Source organism: Empidonax traillii, unplaced genomic scaffold (assembly GCF_003031625.1).
Source record: "Empidonax traillii isolate 1590-97213 ecotype Southwest subspecies unplaced genomic scaffold, ASM303162v1 scaffold226:size936269, whole genome shotgun sequence".
NCBI lineage: Eukaryota > Metazoa > Chordata > Aves > Passeriformes > Tyrannidae > Empidonax > Empidonax traillii.
This window is the reverse complement of record NW_020955419.1, coordinates 773,822-794,698: the sequence shown is the minus strand read 5'-3', so window position 1 is coordinate 794,698 and position 20,877 is coordinate 773,822. Positions and strand designations below refer to the sequence as shown.

Genomic DNA, 20,877 nt, shown 5'->3' with positions numbered 1-20,877 from the left:
AATCGTCAAACCTGTGCTGTGACATTAATGGAATGTGTTTGCAGGATGCTCTGCCCTCCCCAGGCTGTATCTGCTCCATGACAAAGACTAACCCCTTTCCTTGTTTATGTGCCACCACAGCACTTGGGACTGCAATTCCATGAGATAGGGCAGGGCTGGCTTGACTCAGGATTGAAGCTGAGGTGTTGGCAAGAGGGACACTTAGAGCCAGTGCCTGTAATACACTTGAATGTCCCTGAGTCCTGTTCAATCTATTTCAATTCTCTTGTTTCTGTAAATTCTTCCCCAAAGTTTCATTGTTTAATCATAAAAGGAGGTGCCCTGAGGTATCTATTGCTGCTGTATCTCTCTCAAGGGATGGTTGCTGCATTTCAGTGATAATGAAATGATCCTTTTGTATTGTTTTCTAATCTATTTAAACATGTGAAACTTAAATAGATTATTGTTCTAACTGCTTAACTATCTTCTTTGTTGGAAATGACTGATTCAGTCATACATCCATGTAAAAATATCCTCTGCACACAGATAAACACAAACACTTGGAGTTTGACTGCAGATGCTGTTTCAGAGAAGCTCGTGTGTTTCTGGGTGTCTTTCCCACAGCTGTAAATCTTTCACTCTGTCAGCTGCACATCTCATAGTTATCTCAGCCCAGCTGAGAAGGAACAGAGAAAAAAAAATAAGGAAATGTGAGCGTTCTTTGGATTTGTTCCCGTATTTTGAGCCCAATTTTGTACCTGACATTAGGCTGAAAAATCACATTTTGATTTGGTACAGGAGGTAACAGAGACCTTGCTAAGATTCCATCAGAAACAGGTCAGAGGTTCAGATACAAAGCAATGAGTCCTGGGCTGCTTTATAGTTATGAAAGTTATTCACAGATCTCTAGTATTCCAAATGTTTTAATGTTTGTAATGATATCTCAGGCCTTCCCTTACAGCAAAATAAACCCTATGAATGTTAAGTTTAACAGTTCCATGTTAATTGTAAGCAGCAGTGTAATTGCTGATACATGTTAATAACAAGCATTTTGGCAAAGAGTATTCCAATATTTAGATGCAGTGAAATGTATGGAGCAATCTGCCAAAGATAACAGTCTACCCAAACTACACCACTAGACATTTGCAAAATGATGAGGATAAGAAACATGAGAAAATCTTGCAGCTTGAATGTCCAACAAACCAAGGCTGGGAGGGTCCTTCCCATTCCAGACACAAGCCCAGTACCTGTGGTTTGTGGTTCAGCTGTAGTCAGGGATATCCCCACTGGGGTTCATGTGTCCAAAGAGAAGAAGAAACAGAAGCTGGGGGAAGCCAGTGGAATTCACATGTTCCTCCATACATGGTATGACCTCTTCATGACCATCCAGGGTCCATTTCTCTCCTGGAGACAAATGTACTTCAGCTACAAAGGATGGAAAACTGGGATTCTCTTTCCTAATTTGGTTTTCCCCCTTCTTCCTTCCAAAATGGTTGGACTTGCAAAAAGAGCTTGTGCAGACAACCAGCTTGTTTCTCCGTTTTTCTCAACTCTCACAGAGCACATCCCTTAGTGTGTGGTGCATTGAGGAGGCAAGGGCTAGGATGGCTTTTATCCACCACAGATGCAGGCTTCTGCAGCACAGAATTTTAAACCCTGCTCTTTGTTCCGTAGGCTTCCATGTCTGAAGAGAAAAAGGAACCTTAGTGCTCTGTTAGGCATTAACCAGGAATGTAATTATTTTTTTTATTTCTTTTGTCCCAAGGTATAGCAGGAAGTCGTCAAGTATTTATGAAAACAAATCTGAGACATCTAACGTGGAAGCATCTAACAATAAAAACAGGAATTCCAGTCCCAGCGCCAGACAAAAGAGAGGTAGGAGTTCTGAGACAGAGCTTTTGCTTCCAAAGGGTAATATTTTTATAATTGCACATATTTCTGGAGTTTGATGAGGATACTTTAAATGTATGTTGTTTAAACCCAACATAAGAAAAACAATGCTGCAAAGCTGTACCATGAAACTTCCTGAACACCAAAAAGTGTTACTAGTTTAGGAATTTTAAGTCTGAACTTTGATGCATTACAGTGTTCTTTATGAAACTTGTGTTTTTTAAAAATGGAATTTTGGGGACAATAATGTATGCATTTTAACCTTCTGTATCCTGGTGAAATTGGTTTCTAGGTACATTTAATTTTAAGGCTGTCTGTGGATGTTGCTAACTGATTTCCTTGCTTTATGTCTGAGGTTTTTTGCATCCTCTAACCAAAGGTTCCCCTCTGGTGTATAGTGAATAAACCCACACATTGTCAGGAAGTCCCTGTGTTGTTTGAGGGCATAAGTACAACAGATATTCTATATAGTGTAGGTTAAAATGAACTGAAGATGAGAAACTGAATCTCATCTGACAGTAGCAGGAAGAGAAAATGCTTTGACAGCAGTTTCTCTTTCAGGCAGTATTTCTAAATGCTAGAGCAAAGAATTTTCTAATAATATAAAATGAAAATTGTGAGGTCTTAAGAGACTAATGCCTAAATGAGGCTTAAAGTAACAGCCTCTTTATAAATATAGTAAAAAAGAAAGTGGAATATTTTCTCTTTGAAAAATAGGCTATTCACCAAAAGATTTTTCATTTCAATAAGTTTTCATGGTGAGAAATGAAGTTATGGATTCTTCATTAAAAATCCAATCTTAAAAAAATTTGTTTCAGTAAATTTTTTAAAATATAAACTTTTTAAAATTAAGAAAGTGGAAAAGTGACTTTTCATTTGAAATTCATAAACCCCTTAAAAAAAATCCTGGAAAATTTTTGAAGTTTTTAACTGGTTCAGCTTAGCAAGAGTGTGGGAACTGGGATCACCCTATGTACTGATTGTCATTCTTCTGTCTTGGCTTTCCCATGACCAGCTCCTCAGGGCTCTGGCTTTGATCCCACTAGCTCAGCCCAGAGCCTCCTCATCCTCTGCTGGGTGGCTGCTCCTGCAGAGCTGGGCAGTGAGTCCATCCTCCTTTAGGGATTTGGGTATCCTGTGTGTGCTGGGCTGCAAACCAGGCTGCACAGAGCCAGCAAAGAGCTCTCCAGCTTTAGATGTCCCACCAAAACTTGAGGCTGTGTCCCTGTGATCAGGGGTTGTGTCTCTGTGATCTGGCTGCTCCTCTGCAGGGGCTGAACTACATATCTGTCCTACATATAAACCCCTGTTTGATGTGACCTGACTGGTGCAGTCACTGCCTTGAAGCCATATGGGAGCAGATCCTGCAGCAACCTGTGGGGACCCCCTTGTCTGACTGCCCAGATCAAAGCAGGGCAGTTGGAGCAAGTTGCTCACAGCCATGTCCTGCTGGGCTCTGAATAGCTCCAAGGATGGCGACTCCACAACTGCCTTGGGGATGCAGTCCCAGCCTTTAACCACCTTCACAGGAAAAAAGTTTTTTTTCACATTTTAAAATGGAATTTCCTGTATTTCAGTTTGTGCCCACTGCCCCTCTCATCCTGTCACTGGGCTCCACTGAGAAATGTCTGTCTCCATCTGCTTTAGCTGATAAGACCCCCCCCTGAAACTTTTCCTCTCCAGGCTGAAAAATCCTATTTCTCACACTCTCTCGTCACATCAGCTGCTGCAATGCCTTAATCATCTTCATGGCCTTTCACTGGATTTACTCGAATGTCCATGCCTGTCTTGTCCTGGGGAGCTCAGGACAGGACAGCATTTCTTGTGCTGCAGAGAGGGAAAGCATCACCTCCCTGGTCCTGCTGGCACAGCTCTCCTAACGCAGCCCAGGATGCTGTTGGCCTGCTTTGCCACCAGCACACATTGCAGGCTCATGTTCAACCCACTGCCCATCGGGACCTGGTCCTCATTATGCTTGGAAATGGTTTCCAGGGTTATCTGGTATACTTGCAGAATAAAGGAAAAGGTTTGAAATAACTCGGGTGGAGACAATGTGAATTTAGAGACCAGTGTACAGTGCTTTGCTGGGGCTGAAAGGCTGGGGGGGGACTTGTGAGCTCCTTACACGGTTCCTCAGTGATGTAACTGCAGAGCTGAAGAACCAACACTGAAACCTGACCCTTGCAGACATGCACTGATGTATTTACTGTGGGACCCTGATAATGAAATGCTATGGATTTCCTTGCCCTAAGCAAACAGAAAGTAAATGCATTTTATGTACCAGTTTGTGGATTCTTTATAAGCTGCAGTATCTTTACAAGGCTGCCTTGCAGCGGGAGCAGCCGTGGCTGGGAATGGTTCTTAGGCCAGCACAGATGGTCTGACAGCCACAGGCAGCCCCACAGCTGAAACCATCACTCATCAGCAACTCCTCACCAGATGCATCTGCCTGGCCCAAAGCCGGCATCGGGGCACTGGGTAGAAGGAGCTGACGTGATACTTCTGTGTTGTTGAAATCTGTTAATCTCACACCCACCTATGCATGCAGGCACCTCAGATCCTGAATTATCTTGGCTGCAAATCAGGAAGTGATGGGATGCACTTTCCTTTGGAAGCACAGCTTGTCTGTCGCTTGTCCATCAGTGTGGAGTCGCTGTCTCTTTGTGTTCCCTTTGTACTTCTGGTCTTCATTTGTCGCTCTGATGATTTTCACTCGGCAGTGTATGAAGCAAAGAAGAGGAAAAGCAGCCACCACATGGCCTTAGTCCTGCTCTTTTGCCATAAACCTTCTGTGTGTTACCTGCCCACAGTAAGAGAGGAGCAGATGCAGAATTTGGCAGGAATGTGTGGATGTGGGGGGTTGATCCAGGTCCACCTGTTTCCTGCAATGCAAGTAACTGAGTATCTTTCAAACCCAGAGCCTCAGGACGTCGATCCATCTGTGACTGATCTCTTGAGAGGCGGCTGTCAGGCAGCAGGGCTGACTTATTCTTGTGGGAGCCTGGCATGTAAGCTTTGCTGGCATGGCATCCTTACATCCCAGCAAAGCATGAGATCAGGTGCATGACTTTGTGCCCGCTTTGGAGGCTGTTAGGAGGACTTTAGGAGGTAAGGCTGAGAGCAGATCAGCTTTAGGGCTGACAAGGGCAGACTGCTCAGTGCTAATGCTGGGTAGCAGCAGTGGGACTGCTCACAATGCTTGCATGTCTTGCTCTGCAAGGCTTCTTCTGTTATTTCTCCCTCCAACCTTGTTGTACCAACCACAGTGATGTGTTTTCACAGTAAAAGGCACTAGATCCTTTTTAATGAGCTTGCTGCTAAACTGTATTTTCCTTTGATGAGAGCTACATCCCTTCACCTGTTTTTCTTTGGTTTGGTTTTGTTATTGTTCTCCATTAAAACTCAGTGAGCCAAACTCAACCCAGGGGCTCTGTTTGGCTCAGCTGGTTTAATCACCCTGACCTCATGTGACCTTTCTAGTTGATTAGCTCTTGCTCAGGCTTGAACTGAATCAAAATTTATTTATTTATTTTTGGTTGTCATCCAGTGCTAACCTTTCCTTTCCCATAAGCTGAACAGCTGACCCTTCCTTCCTTATTTCTCTTCCCTCTCCCTCTCTCTCCTAGTTGATGCTTCCACCAGCCTTAACCTTGAGCGCACAGCGCTTGCTAGAAAGCGATTCACATTGCAAGGTCTTTCCAACCGCAGAGCTCCACCCAAAGGTAAAACCACCCATGCAGCATTTGGTCTCAGGCCATCTGTCTCCTGCACTCCCACAGTGTTCTCTCCATCCCATAGTGCCATCCATCACTGTTTCCCAAAGTGCTGCTGCGTCTCACCCAAACGCTCCTGCCCGGTGCACACATTTGGCTCCTCTTCTCAAAGACACCGTTACCAAAAATTGCTCCCACAGCAGTGTTGGCAAGGCAACCTCTGAGTTGGCCAGTTGGGTCTTTTACTGCTGCACATTGCAAGTAATGGTAATTTCCAGTTTCTCTCAAGGGTCAAAGTGTGAACTGGTTTTAAATGATCAGTGTAACTTCTTTCAGCAACTTACAGGCTCAAAGGGAAGAGAACCATCCCTGTGTTGTGCTACACAAGGTTTTCATGTGTTAGATTGTTCATCGGTTGGACCTCTTTGTCTTCCAAATGTTGCTTATCTGTGGCCTAGTGATTACTCTGGGGAACTGAAGAATTCAGGAGAACTGGGATTTATTGCCATATCTCCCTAATTATTTTTTATGATACTGTAAAATTGTATGTTCTGGGTCTTTGTGCATAAATGTTTAACAGATATTTAATATCCATGAGCAGAGAGCATTGTGTGTTCCTGGATGGCTGTACAAGGAAGAGACTTGAGAGCAAAGAAAGAAATGTGAACAGAAATTAAACTTCATGACTACTTACAATCACTTTCTGATAAGATGCTGCAATTGCTCCTTTTATTGTTATTGTGTGACTTTTCTCCTGTTCTGATCAATGATATTTCCTTCGTGAGACAAAGGGTTAGTGTGCAGTGATGGAGAGGGTGAGCATCAAAGGAGGAAGAAGCAAGATGAAAGAATAAGAAGAGAAATGCAGAAGCAATAAATTGCATTATTATGAAGTAGATAAGAGTGTAGCAAGAGCCAGGACAGCCATAAGATTCTGGCTGCAAGGCTAAGGCTGCACATGGTATTAAGATCTGAGGTACATAAACCAGTTCGTTGTCTGAATACCAAAACCTGTGATTTCTAGGTCCTGTGACTTGGGGAAATTAATTACAAAATACAGATTTCAGAAATAGTGTAATTTGTGCGAGTTTGGATCTACAACTTTGGTTTGGGCCTCTTTTGTTTTTTTTTTATCTGAATTTTTCTTGTCATATGAAATGTCTTGCCTTATGTTGAATGTTCCAGACAGTGAAGCACAGCTCAGAGGAGTTCATACCCCCTCAGCTGTAGGCACTCTCACCTCGAAGACTTGCTGGGTCTGGTTATTTGGGATTCCTGGGAAACACCTCTCTTACCCAGTGTGGTGTTTCACCTTGTGCTGTTTTGTCACTGATCTGGTCCTGGCCTAGAGGGAACCATTGTTAAACAGGCTGGGTGATGGGGTCATTCCTGCAGGCAAAGCCATGTTAGCCTTACATGGGCTGGCTGTTAACGCAGATGGGAAGGTGTGAGAAGGGAAGTGTCTGCAATCAGCTTGTCCTGCTCTTGAACACTTTGTCTAAAGGTTCATTACTGAACGTGGCAGGGGATGGTGCATTGAGCTGAGCACACTTTGGTTCAGACTTCTGTGTCTGTTCATGTCCAGAACACACTAAATAAGGTGAAAACAAGATTACCTGATAGATATCAACTGGTAGTGGAGCATGGATGCTCAGAGAAATGCTGAACTGTCTGCCCAGGCGGGATGTTATGGGGTAGAAAATTTTGTATATAAGGACCTCAGTGTTTTGGACAAAGAAATGCTGATGTCAGGAGGAGAAACTTTACCATCCTGCACTCCACTGATCCAGAGATCCCCCAGGGAGCCATGGCAGAGCTGGCACCCAAGTGTATCAAAGTCCATACTCAGCACTCTGCATCTCCCCCACCCTTGGGTCAGCATTAGCCATCCAGGTTGGCAGAGCCAAGCTCCTGTTCCTTGGTGTTGGCACAACTCCAACACATCTCACAGTGAGTTTTAGAGAATTCGTGTCTTCACTCCTGAGCAGACTTAGAGAGAAGGCAGGGTCCTAATTGGAGTAAACAAAAAACTGCTCTGTAGCCTTCACTCGTTTGTCCTGGTAAGGATGGAGGCTCAGAGAGTTTTCAGGCATCCACACAGTTAAATTCTAGAAATGGCACATGTGAACTCCAAACCATTCATATTTGTTTTTCAGTGTACTTCAGGTCAGTCATCACATAACAAGCAGTTCAGTGTCTAAAATAATCCAAACCTCATCTCTAGACACACACCCCATTCTAGTCATCACGCTCATTTCTCTGTGTTTTGTAGCTGTACTTGGACACTGTTGGTTGCTAAAATAATAATGGTCATGAGTCTCCTTTCTGAAGTATTAAAATTGGTGCAATTGGAATTGCTTTGAAAATATGTCCACAGCAACTCTTTTCCGTGCATCTCACTTTGTTGAGGGTATTTTTCCTGTCTGTTTTAGAGGAGCAACCTGCCTTTTATTTACCTTTTTCCAGCTGCCGCTTTGCTTTGAACATCTTTTACCCTCAGTGCTTATTAACCTCTAACCCTGCCCTGCATTGCATGTCTGTTCTCCCAGATCCAGAGTCTAAGGAAAGAGAAGTTACCCGTCGCTTTTCCCTTGCCTCCTCCATCAGCACCACAGTAAATGCTTCTGCTGTGACCAAAGGTACCGTCACACTGCTTGCTCAGCTCCCCCCCTCCCTGCCTCCTGCTGATACATTCACTGCCAAATGCTGTCCACAGAGTGACTACACCAGGCTCAGTTTTTACAAATGCAGGAGGTTCCAGCAGAAGAAGAGTCAGGCCCAGTGTAAAACACCTGCAGGGAGGCAGCCCAAGATGTTCTGAATGTATATCAAGGTGTGCTGCCAGCACACAGAATGACTCTTCCCAGTTTCTCCACAATAAGCTTCAAAAAGTGTTGCTGGTTTCCATGGAAACTGGATTAATTTTTGGGTGATGTGGGGTTAGGTTTCCAACTTCTCCTTGCTTTGGATTAACTGAAATTCAATTGAAATTATTTCTTTAAAGCTCTTCACGATTTTTGCTTTCAAGAAGGAGAGAATCTCCTCATTGTTCAGCAGACATCAAGAAAGCCAAAAATAGATGCCAGTTTTAAGCATATTTAGCATAATCACAATTATTATTAGAAATTATGTTTGCAAGGAGATTTTCAGCCATGTATGAAGGCACTGACCTCTGTGCAGTTCGTGTGGGAATTTATGGAAGTTTAAGGTTTGAGCTTTATTTTGAGAAAAGGCAGTTCTACAAAATTTACTCTAAATCACTGCATTAGCACCTACATTTAAACTCAAAAGCAAGCCATGCATTTGGGCAAGCTGGGTGTGTTGAAAATCAGCAAGACTGTAGACACCTATGCCTACGTGTCAGAGATACTTTTGAGAACAGAACATATGGTCTTATAAGGAATTCTGAATATACTCTCTTTTGGCAGTTCTTGGAATGAAGCGGAGGAACTGATTTGCAAGTGCAGGGGCAATTCACAAACCTAAATAGAAGGAAAAATGTCTGAATTAATTTGTATAAAAATCTTTCCTCTGTATTTGTCAGGAAGGAAGTTCACACTATTTGATGCCTTCTCAGTAGCTGTGAAGGGAATGAACAGCATCCTTGACTGCCATGAGGCTGTCAGGAAATGAGCCTGTGCTGGGATTGATGGGCACAGGAAGGACGTGACAGTCCCGCTACCTACAAATGTTTCTTTCCCAGCCCCTTTGGACCGTAACAGTAAAACATCACCACATGAAAGTGATGGGCATAGCACAGGAGGAGAGGTTCTTAGAGCTTCCTGTCCTTGGCAACAACTTCAGAAATACATGATCAGTTATTAAATTATGGGAAGACTGAATTATTTCCTGATAATTATTTTCAAAGCTGAAGAACAGAACGAAGCCCATATTGAAAAGAAAGTGGGCAACAAAGGGTTGTCCTTTAGTGTGGTTTAACAAAGAGAGCATGTGTGAACTGCAATGAAATTCAAACTCTGTTACACTTTCATATCAAAAAATCCTGTCCTAGAATCCTGATGCCACAAGACTGTTGGCAGTCTTTTGGAAGTTGAGAAAGCTACTTTTGTAATGATTTTAAAAGCTAGAAAATAAAAGCAGTGCTTTTCAACTAAATGTTTCATTTACAGCATCTCTTTTAAGAAACTATTTCAGATGACAAAAGAACTGAAGCCTGAGTCTTGTCTCAGCATCAGCCCAAATTCAGGTCTAGCCAGGGTATTTGGATCATCTCTTTCAAGGCTACGGCTACTGCTGTCTGCTCCTCACTGCTGACAGTTCAGCTCCCTCCTCATGCGGGGCCGGGACGCAGGAGAGGCTGTGACAGGTGTCCTCCACTGCCGTGGGGCGTAAGTGTTGGCTTTTGTGGGCTCTGCCCTGCCAGTCTCACGGGTGAGAGCTGGGACTGTAAATCTGGCTGCCTTAGTGCCATCTCCTGGTCAAGAGTGAGAGGGAACATCTGTGGGACCTGATGGGAAGCAGATACTTTTACTGTGATGTCTCAATGTCTTTTGCCAAGAGGGGTCTGTTTCCTATCTGCTTCACAGAAGTGCTTAGCTGCACCACCTAGAATTTATTGGTTGACATTTTTTTCTGGGTGAAAAGGAAAGTTTTAAGAAGGTAGTGTTTCCAGGTAATGGGAAAGCAAGTTTCTCCTTTAACAATGTTTACAGCCTTGTGACTTTGTAAACTTCACACAGGTCCCCTTGTTCCTGCAGTTAAAGTCAAGAGACATGAGATAAAGAGTGACCCAACTCCCCTGGGGTTTGAAGGTATGAGTATTTCCATCCTGCATGAAAACCTGTTTGGTGATCATTTGATATTATTCACTGAATTCACATCACAGCTGGCAGATGACACGAGTCCACTGGGGCTTTGGGGTCAATTTATCTGTATAATTGGGATAAAGACAGCTTGTCACTCCCTTGCCTGTCTCTGGTACTTATGTTATATTCACCTAGGGATGGGCCTAAATTAAAACTCCAATTCTCTGCCTGTTTTGGGAAGTAATGCCCTAGACTATCCCCTGGATCTGGATTTTCTGCCCAGCTTCTGCCTCCCCATGAAGTGTAGCCTCAGGGAGCCAAGGGGCTACTTTTCACCCTCCCCTGCAGTCTGGCCACTTGCACCCTCTTCCCTTGTTAGTGTCTGTATCTAATGAGAGGAGCAGGAGCCATGTGCATGAAGACTACAGAAGAGGCTAGACTGTGCATCAATAGCCATTTTAAGGTGCAGTGTTTCATTTCAGACAAGCAGAATTTCCACCTATTTGTTGCAGCAGATTCATCAATCACTGTTTAATAAACAATACAAAAGAGTTAAGTTGGGATGCTGTAACCCAAGCACTGGAAGATCACCAGCTTCCATTGTCAGTTTTCCCCTTTACCTGAGCGTTTGCCAGAACCTGGGACACCAGGAGCCAGGTACCCCTGCTGCAGGAGAGGGAGGAGAGAGCTGTAGGGTGAAGAATTCTTTCTTAGCATTGTGTCATTCTGCACAAAAGCTTGGTAGAAAGAGCAGGTGAACAGGTCAGTGACAGAATCAGTGACATATCAGAGCTGTGTCCTGTGTCACCCTCTGCAGGAGAAGAGACTGGAACAGAGAGGTTGGAAGAAACAATTCAGAGAGAGCAGAAGTAGTTTTGCTGTTGGCAGAATATTTCCTTTTGTCAGTGACCCCTGGCACTACATTTAGAGTCATCGTGGCACCCAAGAGTTGCCCAAACTGTGGTGTTTATACCTCACTTTCCCCACTGACAGATAGCTCTGGTCTCAGCACACAGGGGCTGCAGAAGAAGGGGGGATTTCAAGGTACAAGGACTAACTGTAGTATAGAACTGACTTGCTCCTCACTGCTGAAAACCAAGGTCCTACTGCCCAACATCCATCACCAGACTGAGTTTTTTAAAGGAGGAAACAATGAACTTTATCATCCCTTTACCAGAAGATATTGCTGCTATCGCCAGGGCTCTGACAGAGACAATAATACAAAAGATTTAATGTACTTAGATAAAAATGTCCTCCCCCAACATTGCATTGCATTCATCGAGAGTGAAATAATTAATTTCTGGCCTCCCTGGTCCCCTGTTGCTGCTCAGTGGGTCAGCATCAAAACTATAGACCATCACCTACAGAATGATTTGAAATGCTGCAAGGAAAATACATTAAAATGGGTAAGGAAGCTGTAATGAAATAGAACACTGCACTGTTCACCCAGCAATCATTTTCCTTAATTAACATCAATATATCTGTTTGATTCATTTGGCTGTTCTCTGTCCTTCTCAGACTTATAGTTTTTCTGTGGAATGCTGCTGTCCTTTCACTCATTTGTGCTGGTCATGTGTCTCCTCTTGTATAACTGTTGGACCCCAGTCCACCTGTTTGTTAAAAAGACTGCAGGGGTGATGCAGGAATTCACTTTGTACTGGTTGTCTGGTCACTATTTCACCTCAAAGACACAAATTGTACTTCCTGTCACAGATGCCTTTGAGAACACCATATTGGCCCAGACTAACTCTAATACCGGTTCCACCATGAGATCCGTACCTAGATCTGCTTCACAGACAGGTAAACAGAATTAAAGAAGTTACAATCTCAATTTGAGAGTGTAATCTAAGCTTATTCTAATATTTACGCTCTTTAACATAAAGAGATTTTTCTCTCCTGGTGAATATAGTTTCCCATCAAAGCAATGAAAGAACAAACTTGGGTCACTAGCAGATATAGAAACAATGCCTCAGATTCTGGTTTTCTGAGGTCAGGAACAGCTGAACATAATTCTTTTAATTGATGCCAGAGAGCTCAGAATTTGATGTCTTATTTTATAGCTTGAATTAAGTATGCAAAACTTGGGCTATTTCTTAGTCTCTGAAATTAGAACAGCAATTTGTATGGAAGAGAAAGGCTGATGCATATATTTGCAAGGGATCCTTGCTGGTGAGGTTTCTGCCTTGGATGCTTCCTACAGATAACAGTGGCAAAAGATTACAGAAACTTTGTCTAAGGGGGAAGAGGGATATCTTTTTCTTTTGGTGTTTGTAGCCCAACTTGTGACTTTGAACTAAATTTACTGTAGCAATTTGAAGTTAATTAGCATCAATGTATTCTTGTATGTTTAGACACTTGCCAGTATTTTGCTTGTGTGAATAAACTGATAGAGAATAGTGCCAATTCAGGGGTTGTTTTACACCCTTAAAAGTACAGATGACCAAACTATACCTGTGGGGTTCTAGCTGGGGTTGCAGCTCTGGAGGAAGAAGGTTGCTCTGTCTCTTGTAACTGGATTGCAGTTGTGGGAGCAGTCACAGCCCCTGGGAAACAGGAGGGAGGAGAAGGGGCTGCAGAGCTGCATGACCATGTGTTGCACCAACCAGTGCCTATAGCAGGAAGGATGTGCATTGGGAGGGATTAAATAAGTCAATTAATAAACCTGTTTCTCCCAGATCAGGTCACTTTTCTGTTTACTGCCAGAATTACTTGGCTTGGTTTGGCATTGTCCCAGGCCAGGTTTTGGTGTGGGTTGTGAGTGCTGGGATATGTAATCTCACCATGTGAACATCTGTCTCTGTGCCCTGTGGTCAGGGCACTGCTTTGCCTTGCCAACCAATGGCCCACAGGATGTAAAGAATTTGGTTCAGCATCTGCTCAGCCCAAGTCCCTCTGAATCAGCTGATGCAGAGCAGGTACATTATTTAGGAAGCACGTGGTGGTTTGACTGACTGTGTTCAGCTTGCATCTGTCAGGGCTGCAGAAATCTTTGGGAGATGCAAGTTGTGTTTCCTCTGAGCTGGAGTGTAGTCATCCCCATCCCCACCAAAAAAGGGACAGGCATCAAGTGAAGGAAAGTGCAGATCATGATTTCTCTCTGTACAGAAGAGTCTGAGCTACTTTTGCATCAGGTGAGCCTCAGATAGGCAGGTTTTATAAGGCTCAGCCTCAGTTTCCCTCAGGACACACCCTACGGACATTCCTTTGGAGGTAAAGAAACTGGGGCTGTTGTGCTTGAGCTGGAAATCTCTCATTAAGTCCTTTCCACTGGGCTGGGGTGGTTCTGGGTGTAAATCGTGCAGTAAGACTCCTAAGAGCAGAAATACAAATTAGACCTTCTCTTCATAGCCCCAAGGTCTGGTTTTCTTTGTGCCTTGCTGTTTATTGCCTTGCCCTTTCCTGCACTTCCAGCCTTCTCCAGGGTATAGTTCTGTAAGTTGCTCGGGTGGTAATACCCCCTTGGGGTGAGATGGAGGTAAGAAGTCGACACAAATTCCAGTTTATAGATAGATGTGTGGAGGCAAGATGGAAATGGAACGAGCACAGCTTTCTGAAAGTCACATCAGCACCACTTACCGTTTGCTACAGCGCTGGCTCAGCAGAAATATTCCTGGTCCTTGCTTTTTGTACCTCCTGCACTGAAGGGATTTAGCAATGCTAAACACTGGAAGCATCGATGGACATGCACACTGTGGCCTCCCACAAATAACAGCGAGTGGTACAGGTTTGTAGAGACAAAATAACAGCTGTGATGTAATTTTTATGGCAGAACCAGGGAATAAGCTATAAAAAGGCACAAACAATTCAGGAAGTAGAATAGTGAGAAGTGAACCTGTGAGCTTTATTTTATAAAGACTGATTCTGAAAGAGGCTAATGACTGATAGCTAACCCTTTTTTGTGTGTGTTTTTATGTCCTTTGAAAAGGTTGGCCCAGCAGGCAAATGCCTTCTCTAGACACATTTGAAGATTTTGAAGCCATCCCTTCCAGCATGGATGAACTCTCCAACTCTTCTGACTTGGAGGAAGAGACCAACCCTAACAATGTAATTCATTTTTCAAATTATGCTACCCCTTTCCCAGCACAACATCCTCCCCTCTAAGAATCATGATGTAACCTGCAAAGTCTGGGTTCATACCAACCTTAAATTCATGGATCTGTGGTAATACAGAAGATGGGAGTTTGATCTGGGGTGTTGGGAGATTATTTCAAGACTATTTTGTTGATCAGAATGAGGAACATAAAAAGTCACTCTTACTTGTAAGCTGTCACTTCACTTGTTACAGAAGTGAGGGAAAACTCTGAGACTTTAAAAAAGTAATTTCAGACTTTCCCAGATAACTTCACCTGGTGTCACAAAACCAATTTTTATATTAGAATAATGGCTGGCTGGTTAATCCTAAAGCCTGAATGCACAGCACAGTTCTGTCCTAATTTTGAATAATATTTAACCTGGGCATGATAAAAGGAATAAGAAGTGACACAACTCCTTAAAGAAGAAATCTCTGTTAGCTTGAAATGCCTAATTCAGTGTTTAACTAAACTCACTCTCTTTTGCACCCATAGTGACTCTCTTTCTGGTGCCTTGTTTCATTCATTTTAGGGGAGCAATCTTTTTCGGGTAGAAGGCAGTTTTGACAGCTGTTTCCCGGATTCTCTGACTCTCGAGGATGGAGATTTGGTGCAGTTCGTGCAGGAAGGAGAGAACGGTCAATGGTAAGTGCAGCAGAGAGACAGGATTTGACAGGTTAAACAGCCATAAATGCCTGGAAAAGATGGAAAATATTCAGAAGAATGTCAAAGTCTCTTCAAAATCAATCCATATCCCCTCACCCCATTGACCACAACATGAAAGAGGCAGTGGGAGGCATGAACACACAAACAACTTTGGTTAATTCCACCTGGTTGGCTTTCATCCCAAATGCTTGTGACAGGAGGCTTAAGAGGACAGAAGTTTGTATAAAGGAAATGGAGGGGATTATCTAGACTTTTGACACTTTCCAGCCACAAGGGCACTGTCAAAGGCAGCACCCCCCTATAGGACACATCAATAAAATCCCCACACCTTCCACTGAGAGCATTTTTAGCCCGGAAGGTTTAGATGTAAGCTGTGACTGACAACGGGGAATGAGTCTGGCCTCCCCTGACTCACATGTGTTGTGGTGCATTTGATTGTGTTAGTGTCCAGCCCTGCCTGGACATCTGAATTCTCCCTGCATGGCAGCGTGGAGGAAAAAGATCTGATCTCCTAAAGTGCCTGTGCAGTCAGACCCTTCACTCAGAACTGACATGAGAAGGGAGCAATTTCCATAGGGTAAAGTAGCTGGGTAGTGAACTAAACCCATCCTCCCTGGGTGGTGTTTACAGCAAGGGGGATGGATAATATGAAATATTAATTTTCTTCAGCTCTGAATTTAGAATCATAGAATCATTTAGGCTGGAAAAAATCTCCATGGAGTCCAAGCATTAACCCAGCACTTCCAAGCCCAAAGTCAGTGTCTCAAACACAGGCCAAGGCTCTGCTTCCTTGTCAGTCTGCTTGAAAGTGAGCTTGATCTGGGATCCTGGGCCACCATCTGAGACTGAAGAAACTCAGTCACCAGGTGCCTGTAGGACTGCCCTGGGTCCTCTGCCTTCTTCCTTAGTTTAGGAAACAGCTGCCCAACATGCACCTCTAAGAAACACAACCCAGGGAAAGGGAATGTAGGAAAATTCACTGACTGTTCTTTGAGTTTCAGGCTCGTGAAGAAACTGGTCTCTGAGAAAAGTGACTGGGTTCCTTCCAGTATATTGCAGCCAGCAGAGGGGGACAGTAACAACATAATTAAGAACAGCAATGCAGGTAACAGAAAAAACGTGTTACTGGCATTTATTTTTTATTTCCATATGAAAAAGGGTGTGATTAAAAAAAATGTGATAAAAAAGTGCACTTTTTGTTTTAAAGCACTCACCTGAGTGTATGTGCTGCAGTCTCTGGTGATGTGGCTGAGCCAGCCTGAATTTGGTGCCTGGGTGTCAGAACTAGTCAGGCACAGCAGCTTTCCTCGGCATGCTTTAATTGTTTACCCCTCCCTGGGCAGAACTTGAATCTCCCACCAAACTTCTGTGGCTACCAGTCCTTTACAGCCAGCCCAAGTGTGTCATGTGGCAGGGTGTGCCTGCGGGGTAGCTTTGATCCTGACATGGATAGCGTTTTGGATGGAGATCAGCATCAGGGCTGTGGTTCTGGCCTAGGTTTGAAAACATTAAAATTTCATGAGCCATTACTGCTTTCATCATATTTCACAGCTGGCTCCAAAAGCTGGAGGAAGGGCTGCTCTGGCACAATTTCAGCCAAATCAGCACTAAAAGTCATCCTTTCTTCAGCTTTGGTTCTGACCTAACACCCAAACAGGTTGCAGTGGAAAAGCTGAATCTCAGCAACTTTGCACATCAAAGGTTTACAATTTTAGAGTAATTTTTGCCCATCCTTAAATATAATTTACCAAAATGTGTCCTGCTTTTCTTCTGGTAACAGAGGACAACAAAATCTGGCAGAGCCATTCCCTAGGGACCTGCAAAAGAGACCTGCCAGCACTTTATTCTGAATTACTGGTCTCTCCTGATTTTTCTTCCCTTTGGTCAGTTTGTTAAAGTGGAGGAAACCTTTTTTGAACCTCAGGATTCTTTGCTGTGTTTTAAGGGGAGTTTGGTAATTGCTGCTCCTTCACCTCCACAGCAGGTCAGTTCTGTCTTCACCCTCAGTGCCCAACTATAGCTCTCATTTCATTGGCATGTCTAATGCTTCAAAAGGAAAACAAAGCCACACGCACATTACAGTTCATTATATGCCAAAAGAGCCTCCCTTGCCTTTAGTGAAGGAATTAGGAGAACAGTGGAATTGTGATTATTTATGTTTTATTTTATTTCAGGCTTTTAACAAAGAACCTCAAGACTGTAGATGGAAAATCCTGTAGACATATTGTAGTGACAATGCCCATGTCCTCCTTTTCAGACATGTACAACGATTCCTGCAGTACAGCCTCAGTAGAGTCAGACACGAAGGAAAGTGAGGTGGCCAAAAGTTTCCCAGCAGAACAGAGGGCTGGCAGCTGAACAGCAGGACCAGCCTTCCTCAGGACCCCATCCATCTGTCTTTATTTTGGGTGGACACTGGATCAAAGTTGCCTTTCTCACAAGCTCTGAGGTTCACAATTCACTAAAACTTTATCACCACGAACAGATGAGAACTGTGCTGTCCACCTGGCAAGCTGGAAAAAACAAACTTGAAAGGAGCATTTACCATCCAGAAAACATCAAAGCTACCTTCAGTATTAGAGGAGAAAAATGCTTCTCGCATTGGTTATCAAACAGTTTCAGAAGATGTGGCCTAAATTAGGTCGACAGCAGAGCTGAAGAGTTTCTATGCACGCACCTTTTGGCAACTTTGCTTGAGCACCACGTCACTGCACGGGGCACGTGATGGTTACAAGTTCTTGCTCTACCGTGGGGTCGCCTGGGGGTTTTCCCATTTGCTTGCCTCTGGCTGTGCCTTCCCTGTCCTCCTTAATTCCAGCTGATACTTCATCACAAACGTGCCCTTTTTGCTATGGTCAACACCAAAAACATCCAGTTTGAGGGTGGCTGGGGAAAGGAACCTTCTGGCTGGGACCATCAGAGAGGCTCCGTGCAGCAGTGACGTGACTCCCTGGCGATGGCACTGCTGCCCACAGCATTCCACAGCTTGGAATGACGCAGGTGGCAGCTCCTGGCTGTGACGTGGAGGTGCAGGGCTTAGCAGGGAAGTAAAGATGTGTAACAGCTACTGTGACAAAGAACATTTTGAACTGTTTTTACAATCTAAGTCGTTCCTCTGCCCCCTCTGCGGTCTCTGGTTGCTGGATCACAACCCTTTGCATTTGGTGCCGAGAATTCAATTGAATGCCATTTACTGTCACATGTTTGAGTAGACTGCATGCTTTCCTTGTGTGCTGGGCTATGAGTAGATACATTTCACCCCCCATTTGGAATATACTTAAGCATTGCAAATAGGCAGTGAGCATTAGAGTGGATAAAGTGTTGTTGTTAAATACGTCTTTCCAGGACATTTGATTAAAGGACTGTACCAAATCTCTGCCACATAAGGATGTAATGTATAATATAAAGTGATTAGAGATGTTATTATTCCTATACAAGCCATTAGCTCATTTAGAGCAGCTCTTAAGGCATGAAGGCATTTTGATGGTAATTGGGTCTTAGGCCCCACAAAAGCTGCTAATACTTTAGGAAAGATAAGTATTGACTAAGGTTTGCAAACAGGCCAAGATCAATCTGGTAAAAATGACCCTAGAAGAAGCTCAAGAGTGAGTGAGTGGCTTTCACTCTTATGGATGTTTGGTTGAACACTCAGACTAGTGGTGCTTTATGTAAATAACAAAGGGGACGAACACACTAAAACAGGAGATGAAGCAAAACCAAACCCCACTCTTTACTAACTGAGCCTCTGAGCAAAACAGTCAGTGTCTGTCTCACCTCTGCTGTCACCTTTGCAGGCACCTGAATGTTTTTCTTTCTGTCTCAGTGGAGGCTGTTGTTGCAAATATCTTAGTGTGTGAGTCAGGATAGCTGTGATGCAGGTAGATAGTCCCATTTGAGTAGGTAAAGGCTTATTCAGATTTTTTTTTTGCCTGTGAAGCCATTGCTTGATTATGATTTGCACTGTGGTGATGAATTCCCATGGCTCTTCTAATCCTCCATATCTAAACCCTGTGATTTGGACATTTTCCATTCACGACTAAAGGGCATGAGAGTTCTGTACCTTTTTGGAAAATGATTTTGTCCTACAGAGAGTGCAGCTTACCTGTTTTGTGCTGGTCATTTACCTCAGAAATGACACATAGGCTCTCAGGAACATGAATCCTCTTGGTCTACCGTAGTTATCAGCATCTTGAGGAAGAATTGATTCCTTTCAGTCCCCTAAGGAAACATGCAGTGATGTTTTCTTGTAGTGCAATTCTTTTATCCTCTCCCTAAAATGAGTCCATTCTGGTTTCAGTAATTTTTGCAGTGCTGGTGTCTACTCCTGCCCTAAGCACAGGACAGGGAAGGGGTAGGGAGCATTGACTGCATATTAATAAGTACAGTAAGCTTTTGTGTGAGGAAGAGAGAGATGGGGAAGGGTTATCCTGGGTATATGAAACTGCCAAAATGAAGATTTGTTGCTGAGAGATGGAGTAATGAAAACCTGCACTTCGGAGTTTTTGTTTTGAGGAATCTGATGGTGAAAGGGCAGTGGGAAGTCTCTGTTTGAACTGAAGAGGAGAAATCAGATATTGCCAGTCCATTTCCCACCTCTGCTGTGAGCAGGGTGACAGCGTGCAAATCCTGCATCCCCCATATCCCTGCGATACCCTCCTGCAAAATGGGAGCTATTGAATTTCCCGCCTGTTGAATTATGATGCTAAATTTTACCATGTATGCAAAAACTGGGGAGCCTTCAGGGGAAAGCCAAGCACTGAACCCCGTATGTCCCACTGTGCCCTCCAGGAGTGCCAGTGGCAGCACCCTGTGGAGCAGTCTAGAACTGGAGCAGGGAAGAGGATTGCTGATGAAATGTTGAAATGCTGATGAAATGTCTCCTCTCCCAGCTCTCCATCTCGTTGTGACAACTGCAAAGGTGTGGGCTGGATCATCACAATTCTCCTCCCTACTTTGCTTTTGGAAACAATTCCCCCCCCCCAAAAAAAAAAATGTTTTATCCTGCTGGACCAAAGTTTGAGTCACTCCTGCTCCACGAGTGTCCTGAGGATGACAGGGAACTCTCAGCCCCAGGGCCATGCAGCAGTGACACAGACCCTGCTCCTGGAACGCTGACTGTGCCACAGCTGCTCACACACACTGACCCTGAGCAGGGAGCCCACAACCAGTAACTGTGGCTGTAACCCTCCAGCAGTGCTGGTGGGCCAGAGGCAGCTCCCTGTTTCTGTCTCCACGTTCCAAACCCAGGGCACATGGCAGCCCTGGCAACTCAGTCAGGGAGACAGGGTTTGCTTTGAGGAAGAACAAAGGTCAGGGACAGATCAAGGTGCTGACAACTCCAAGAACAGCCTACAAGAAGTAACACTCTGGCTTTGCTGATGAGACAAAATGGGGTTTGATGACTTTTTGTTTGCTTTTCTTTTTTTTAAATGGTAGACAGGATAGTCTTTTAATTAGTGTATTTCTGTCAGGCAAGGTGATAATTACAGGAGTGACTCTCCATGTACAGTCTAGAGTACATTTGGTAATGTCCAGCAAGACTAATGTGTATGTAGGCCTTTGACACCATCCTTTTCAGGTAGACACACCTAAAAAATCATAGTTTTCAAAGATGGATTTCATTTCAGTGTTGTTTGGAGATGATATAGTGACCAGAAAGTAATTTAAAAGTAACAGCTGCCACTAAGCTTTGGTTGTAGAAGACACAAGATCCCAGGTGAATCTGGGCTGTAGCAGCACTCGTGGCTGAGCAGTGCCCGTGCTGCTGCACCAGCTGCCTGTGCTGGTGAACCT

General features: G+C 43.9%; 1 protein-coding gene across 15 annotated transcripts in view; it reads left to right on the top strand.

Moving 5' to 3' along the window:
* LOC114059477 (guanine nucleotide exchange factor DBS-like) overlaps positions 1-20,877 on the top strand; it is a 162,057-nt gene that overhangs the window by 137,860 nt on the left and 3,320 nt on the right. For 5 of the 15 annotated variants that reach the window (XM_027887958.1, XM_027887957.1, XM_027887956.1 and 2 more), the window contains exons 26-34: positions 1,745-1,854; positions 5,496-5,591; positions 8,132-8,221; positions 10,283-10,354; positions 12,062-12,148; positions 14,274-14,392; positions 14,951-15,063; positions 16,086-16,189; positions 17,342-20,348. In XM_027887958.1, coding sequence (XP_027743759.1) covers positions 1,745-1,854; positions 5,496-5,591; positions 8,132-8,221; positions 10,283-10,354; positions 12,062-12,148; positions 14,274-14,392; positions 14,951-15,063; positions 16,086-16,189; positions 17,342-17,442 — 892 coding nt within the window. In that variant the 3' untranslated portion in view covers positions 17,443-20,348. Of the gene's footprint in view, positions 1-1,744; positions 1,855-5,495; positions 5,592-8,131; positions 8,222-10,282; positions 10,355-12,061; positions 12,149-14,273; positions 14,393-14,950; positions 15,064-16,085; positions 16,190-17,258; positions 20,349-20,877 lie in introns of those variants that run through there. The other 10 variants (XM_027887970.1, XM_027887959.1, XR_003571671.1 and 7 more) reach the window with 9 other exon arrangements.